The 7912-nt window shown below is 31.6% G+C and overlaps 1 protein-coding gene across 2 annotated transcripts in view; it reads right to left on the bottom strand.

The window, feature by feature from the left end:
- The window catches only part of DENND4A (DENN/MADD domain containing 4A), a 131210-nt gene that overhangs the window by 88054 nt on the left and 35244 nt on the right, over positions 1-7912 (bottom strand). For both annotated transcript variants that reach the window (XM_006886644.1, XM_006886643.1), the window contains 5 exons: positions 7682-7751; positions 5629-5798; positions 4254-4495; positions 2173-2239; positions 605-663 (listed from right to left, as the gene is read on the bottom strand). In XM_006886644.1, coding sequence (XP_006886706.1) covers positions 605-663; positions 2173-2239; positions 4254-4495; positions 5629-5798; positions 7682-7751 — 608 coding nt within the window. The remainder of the gene's footprint in view (positions 1-604; positions 664-2172; positions 2240-4253; positions 4496-5628; positions 5799-7681; positions 7752-7912) is intronic.

Below are 7912 nucleotides of genomic sequence, written 5' to 3'. Positions count from 1 at the left end.
CTCTTTTTTTTTTAATTTTATTTATTTATTTTTTTTATTTTTTTAGCTGCTCTCTCTTAAGTATGTGTTACACAGTAACTTGACTATTTCTCCACTAGAAAAATAATGGAAAACCAACATCCAATGTCAGCTGGATTTCTAAAAAAGATACCATAGGAAAAATAACTCTTCTGAATTTAAAAACTGATGACCTACATTGTTCTAAGTCCAGAACCATTATTAATCACAATTATAGTTTATTAATAATCCTTTTATTTGGGGCCATTTAAAGATTAATTGCATTTCAATATTCTCTACAGAATAAGTAGTGCTAACAATCATCACTTTTTATCTACATAAGCATTACATAATAGTATCATAAGTTTGATAATAAAGGGATACATGAAATATCAGGTGCTAGTAGGAAAATGTCTTTTTTTTTCTTCAAGAGTAGTAACTTAAACATAAGATTTAAAGAATATACATATTGAAAATTAAATAAGAAGTATCTTTATCAACATCCAAACTTTAGCTATTTGAATACAGAAAGACAGTTTATTTGAATATCACAATGGTCTCAGACCCGATTTAGAGAAATTTAGATTTAACAGGAATTTTTACTTGCCTTAATGGGAGAGGTGAAGATACAGGTTGACTGAGAATCAGACTATCATGTGGTGATAACTAGAAAATTTAAAGGAAAGGACAGTTAAAATATCATTTTGGTAAAATCATACAGACTCATAAAGTTTCACTGTATTTATTTACTAGTACAAGAACTGTGGCTAGCACTGACTACCAAGATGCTAAAGAACACATTCTGATCACTGACATCTTTCAATCACTTAACTGTCCTATTCGGATTTTTATTTATTTTCTCTTATTCCTCCGTATTTCTCCAAAAAGGCATTAATGCAAACTTACCTTAAAAGACTAAATTAAACATCTGAAGCTGTAAAACCAGGGTGGGCAAAGGAATGGCCCACAGGGTAAATCTGCAGACCTCTTGTTTTGTTTTACTGGCAGAAAGCCATGCTTAATCGCTTATGTACTGTTTACAGCTGCTTTCGTGCCAGGCTAGCACAGTTAGGTTGGTTACACAGAGCTCATTCTCATTTGGCTTGCAAGGCCTTAAATATTTAGTGTCTGATTCTGAACCAAAAAAAAAGTGCCAATCTCAGCTCTAAAACAAGACACACACACACACACACACACACACACACACACACACACACTCTCTCTCTCTCTCTTTCTATATACTGTTATCTTTCCTAGACATTTTATCTGAATTAAAATGGAAATGTAATTCTCTTTACCTACACTTTCAACTTCATACTTATTTCCACAAATCTATAAATATATGCTCAATGATTTAATGTAGAATTACTTTCCATGAGGACTGTGATAAATATAATAAGACCATATTAATAACGATATATCAAAGTGTTTCTTTACAGAATAAAATAAGGGTGGAAAAAACCCCAGACAGCCCAAGTGTCAAGAACACACACATACTGGAAAAGATAAAGTCATCTGGACAAAGAGATGAGGAAAACAATTTATGATCTTTTTAAAGTCCTGCCATCAGATTTATGAGTATCCTTCTCTTCCTATAATATTTGTAAACATGTAACTTTTCTTTGTATCTATGTCTGCTCTTCTGTGTACAATGTTTGTCTGTTGGTTGCTGTACTAAACATAACTCCATGATTAAGACAGTAGGAAGAAGGATTGGTCATCTACTTCTAAAATAATAGGCTTTAAAAGTCCTATGCACAACGGAGGAACATAATTAGATAGAAAACTGGAGGTAGGGCCCTCACATTGGAAGACACTGAAAAATAAGGAGGGACAATGGCCTCAATTGTGATGGTAAGGATCGCACAGGACAGGGCAGAGTTCAGGGTCACTATGAGATGTAGTTGACTTGATGGCACATACAGCAAACTCATCCATTTAAGTGAATGATTGCCAGAAGCACAAACATCCAAATAGTTAGACACAATTCATGGAAAGCATCCCTTACACTTTAGCTCATTTAGATGTCTGGGGGGGGAGTTAATAAAATATTAAATGGCATCTGGTTTTTTTTAGATCATATTCCTCCCCCCCTCACTCAAGTACATTATTATTATACTAGAATTGGAGATTTAAAAATTATCAAATGAGAGGCTCATATAAAGGAAACCTTACCTGGACTAAAATCCGTGGCCTTTGAGGAGATGGAAAAGGAACTTTGTGCATAAAATGAGAAATATGCCTTAAAAACAAACAAACAAACAAAAACTCAATTTATTCTAAAGTGAATACTACATGCTATAAATGTCAACAGATAAGTTAACTCAAAAGTCTTTGTGCACTATTGTTGGTGTTGTTAGTACTATGGAAACAGGAGGACAACTACAAGCAAAAATCAACTGTCCTACTAAAATTCTGCCTAAATCCAGCAACTTTTCATATTCATGGTTATTCATATGTGAATACACTATCAATGTCTCCAAAGCCATTTAACATTTACTTCAAAATAGGATATATATATATATCTCAGAGATGACGATGTTACTAAAGAAGCACATTTTTCTCTTTATACTATTTATATGATAATAATTATAATTTCTATTTAAGGGGAACTCTGCTGGCCTCGTGGTGAGAAGCTGCACTCTTATCTCAAAGGCACATGGTTCGAATGATCTGTGGGAGAAAGATGGGCAATCTCCTCTGCTGGGATTTATGACCTCTGAAAATCTGCTGGAGGGTCCTCTGTGGGTTGCTTCCAACACAAGGCAAACAAGAAGGGTTTTTAAGTAACAAAGAAAGAAAGTTCACTGCTGAAGTTTCAGATTTCACACCCCAAAGAACCAGAAGAAAACACTGCTCGTAGATTTTGGTTCAGTGCCTAAAAAGAATATCCACAATTTTCTGTAAAGGCTATTTAAATGAGCCTCATTTTTCCATCTTTTTATTGGTATAGGGCTAGATTTTCTTCATATATGTCAACCAAAATAACATTACAACATTTAATGTAGGAGTTTATATAAGAACCCTGCTATGTGTAATTAAGGGAGACATTAAAGAGATTTGCAGAAATGTAAATCAATGCCACTCTTAAAAGGAATTCTATTTTTTGTTTTGGAAAATAACTATCCTTTAAATGATATTTATTAATACAAATGCATTTTAAAAATTTAAAACAAATGTATTTATTAGTGTGAACTGTAATGATTTTTTTCCTTTTTCTATTTTTTAAAATTCTTTTTCATTTGAGTGAAGGTTTACAAGTCATATTGGTATTTCATACGTTCATAGACATTTTGGTCTAGAACATTAATTACCATAGATCATTAAGCTAATTAATTATAATTTCTAATCAACTCTCATTGTGTATGGCCTTTCCCTTCATACTCCTTATCAATACATTAAATTTTACTCCCTTTTCCTTCCGTCCCATCAGTGCTAATTGCCAAGTTTAACAGTATCTGTGTGTAAACCTTTCTTTAGCTTTTTACAATAGTGGCCTTATTTATAATGACATTTTGAAAATGAATGAATATTTGAAAATTATTCCATTTTAATCCTATCCCAACAACAATCCTATCACAGTAAAAACCAATGTAAACCTAACAACAAAAATTTTTAAAGGGATCTTCAAATGTACAGGGGTTCTGAAACCAAGAAATTATAGAACAATTAGGGTAGAATCTTAAGAAGAGCAAAGGGAAAAGCAAAATTAGAGTAAGTTTGCAACTAACATTAGAATAAGAGAGTTCTGGCTTAGGGCACAAAAGAGCTAAAGTGCTGGAAGGAACAAACAACAGTCAAACAGAAAATTGAAATGCTGAGATCTCATTTGCCTCAAGTTTTACTGCATGTCTGCTCAATACAACTAAAAAACGAAAGAGAAAATATTCAATTTTTCCTCTATATTATTAATATATATAGTAAGCATATTTTTTAGTTTTATAATAAAACCAAAGCAGATATAAAAAAGATTTATAAAGTTAGTGTAAAAATTACAGTATTTCCTTAAACCTTACAAATCATATAAAGAAAAATTTAACATTTATTTCATTTTCTTAGACAAGCAATTCTTTCAAACAAAATTACTATAAAAGTTTAATGGGAAAATAAATATTATTTAATTGAAAAATGAAGTTGGTGTTTTAAAAATTATGAAGAAATCCAGTTTCCATGCAAAATTTACTCATTTAACAATAATAATATAGCACATAATGAAAAGATCTGTTTCATTTTGAATAAAAGAACTTTTAACTTACTTCTCAATTGGAAGGACATGAGGTCCAGAAATGGAATAACGATACAGAAAAGTCAGAAATTTCCTGAATGCATCAAAAAAAGGCCAGTGAGAAAGAATACAAATGCATTTGTTAGTGTGAATTGTTTTAGAACTATCAGATTTTCCATCAGCCGGTGATGTTAAACCCAGAAGAACTTTCTGTTTTTCTGTGAGATTCTCCTCAGAGTATGGTTCATAAAATTGAATAGCAGCACCATAGACCTAAAAAACAAGCAACACATTTATAAAATACACATCAGATTATATCATCAGTTAAATATTTAATGAATACCTGCTATGAGTCAAGGAAATTTTCAGGTACTAGGAAACAGTGGTGAACAGCCATCAATCCTACCTAGTACCTGAAAGAACAATATAGCATGATACTATGTAGTACTTCTTACCTTAATATAAAGTTTTCCATCAAATTGTATTCTTTTTACATAGTGAAAGAAACTGTACAATATTCTCCACAAGCAAATGACTTAAAATAATTTTTGGTAGAAATTAGGGCAGAATTTTAGGTAAATATAAACTCCAATCTTTTTTTTTTTTTTTACATAGCTACATCTTTTTTTTTAACTGAGATTTTAATGACAGTTTTTAAAGAACATGGATTTCCATTCATTCATTGGTTCACATTGTCCTCCCTACCCTCTCCCATAAACTCCAATCTTAAGCAATCCACTGAATTTCACTGGACTTTAATTTTTCCAACTTGTAAGTTGAGGGTGTTGGCCTAGATGATTTTCAAAGTCCCTTCTAATTCTAATTATATATAATTCTAAGTAGTATTATTCTAGGAAGTTCCCAGGTTGTAAAGAAGTATCAATAAAACCGTTTTAAGGTGAATATGTATGCAAGTCAGAATAGTTCAGCATAGTTAACTAGTATCAGTTAATCAAATGTTTGTCTTAGTATGATGAAGTACACTGTACTAACATAATAATACAGAAATTATAATGTTTGAATGCATAGCACCCACTTGTTATCAGGAACTACTGCAAGTACCTTTAATTTTTAATATAATAGGTTATAAGGAGCTTTCACTAATGTAAACACAAGGACTACCTGTATATATTTAATAATATGTTTTGCACTGCTTTAAACTTCCTTTATTATAGTAAACAAAGCAATCATTCACCACATTCACTCAAAAAAGGACCAGGATAATGGGACAAAATCAAAATCCTCTTTTCCTATATTTTGGGTACTACTTTTCTGGAGATAGTGATTTTAATCAACTAGATTCAACTTAACTAGACATTTTCGCTATTATTTCTTGTAACATTTAAAACTTAAGACTTGAAAACGTACACCAAATTGTAAATGTAATTTGTTATAAGATGCATTACCTTTTCAGCTGAAGCTCCAGTTAACACAAAGGTAGAAAACACAGGGAGAGGGTATTTGCTATTTGATGGCCAACATTCAATAGTTGCACCCATTGGTAAACAAAAGAGGGGAACAGATTCTGGTAGTGAGAATGATTCATAATCTTCTTGAGGATATCTACAAATTAAACCTAAAAAAAAAATTAAGTCATCACTTCCTCAAAACAGCTGCTTAGAAGTTGAACTTTGACAAAATGTTTACTGTTTCACACATTTGGAAGGTCAAAACATTGTGTATGTTCCCCAAACAACTCAGTGCTTTGCAGAATTCACACAGATGTGGATTCTCAAACATTCTACCTTATAATATTAACTAACAATTTACTGTTTATGACGCTTCATGCACAACCTCTAGATAAGGCAAAACAAAAAAGATAATCCTATTGAAATATGTCCCATATTCCATTAAAAATTTACTTTAGGTTTGCACTAATTCAAAGCATAAAATGTACTATGGTACAAAAGTAATATATGTAAGTCTCAGAGTCTTACAAATTAAAAGAGATACCACAAAAAAAGTATCTATGTAACAGATACCCTAACTATAAGAAAACTACTTAAATATGTGTCACATATTTATAATATCTTCAGAATAGAATTAACTCAAATTTTGTTTCTAAATACTCCTAGATTAGATTAGAGCTGCAAGTGGCCAGTAATTTCACATAAGGTACACTAGAGTCAGGATTAACTTGATGGCAAGTGGTTTTTAGACCAAAGCTCCAATTAATAAGTACGTATAGTCTGGAAACTAGCACATGCAATTATCAAACAAATACAGCCAAGTGCAGAAGCTTAAACTAGATTTTGAGAGACTAGAAACAGAATATGTTCCTTGATCTAGAAGCTCTTCAAATTACATGGAAGCTGTCACTAGACATAACTACAAAAATAAAAGGGGTAAACTGAGTAATACTGGTTGATTCTGCCACTAAACTGTATGTTTTGGGATAAACATACATACAAACAGGGCTATTATATTCTTATATATAAAGTAAAAAAGATGAAATAGATGAACTAAGGTCCAAAGCTGCTATAAAATTCTCTAATTATAGGCTAGCCAGACAGTAGACCCCACAAAAATCTATAGTTAATGATCCATTACTGTCTCAGGTAATGAGAAAAAAGTAAAGCCACTAAGTATAGAAATAGTGATGAAGTGTGAGTTCTAGAAAATCAAAATTGGAAGGCAGAAAGTACAGGGCAATAATTTAAATTAAGTTTATTTATGTAAATGAGAGAGGAACAACTCAGAAAAGGCAAATGAGAATGGTGGCATAACTTCAAGACTGTAATCAATGTCACAGAACTGTACATGTAGAAACTGCTGAAATGGTGCAGGTTCAGATATGTGTGTTCTCAACAGTATCAACAACAAAAAAAATACACTAAAATAGATGTATCATTGAAAAGCTGAATTTTCACCTGTTCTCTAAATAAGATCAAGATATCTGGTATTTTGAGGTATCTAGAAATTAAAAATTTCAACTACAAAATCACAAATAAGTTTGCAATATTTCACAGTACTAAAAAATGTAATTATTTGTGAACTATAGATTTGATTGAATTTAATACTGTTGTTGTTTGCCATCAAATCGAGCACAACTCACAGTGACTCTATGAACAAAAGGCCTGAAGCCTTTCTGTAACTATTGTCATTTATCAAAGTTCACAGAGTTTCCAGAGGCATGTTGTCTAGGAAGTAGATGCCACTCCTGCTTCCAAAATATAATATTAAAGAAACATTAATTAAAAGAGAAAATATGTTTTTATACTATCTACTTATTGAAAAACTTAAAAGATAATTGGTATCTGTTTTCAAGTTATTTATTGAAATCTAATGTTTAAATCTTTCTTTTAAAATTATTCTTCCAATAACTGTACATATGAAGATGAAACAAAGAATCAAGAAACATGGATAGGACTTAGTATAAGCTCTGACTCTAATCACAAAACCGGCTATGCAGTACACTTATATTTTTAAGAATTCAATGAAAAATTAAAACATACTTACCAGCTTTATAAGATATAGTGTTAGTCTTTGCCACTGATTTCTTATAACATAAGTATACTGCTGAACCCCACTGTATTAAAAAAAAAGAAAATAGTTAATTTAAAAAGTTGGTAACTTACTATCTTTGATCTCCCCATTGTTGTTGTTGTTACGTGCCGTCGAGTCGCCTGCGACTCATAGCGACCCTATGTACAACAGCCCTAAACTCCGCTCTGTCCTGTGCCAATCGCA

This window comes from Elephantulus edwardii, unplaced genomic scaffold (assembly GCF_000299155.1).
Source record: "Elephantulus edwardii isolate Elephantulus edwardi_28Jun2011 unplaced genomic scaffold, EleEdw1.0 scaffold00050, whole genome shotgun sequence".
Taxonomy (NCBI): domain Eukaryota; kingdom Metazoa; phylum Chordata; class Mammalia; order Macroscelidea; family Macroscelididae; genus Elephantulus; species Elephantulus edwardii.
This window is presented reverse-complemented; position numbering and strand designations above follow the sequence as displayed.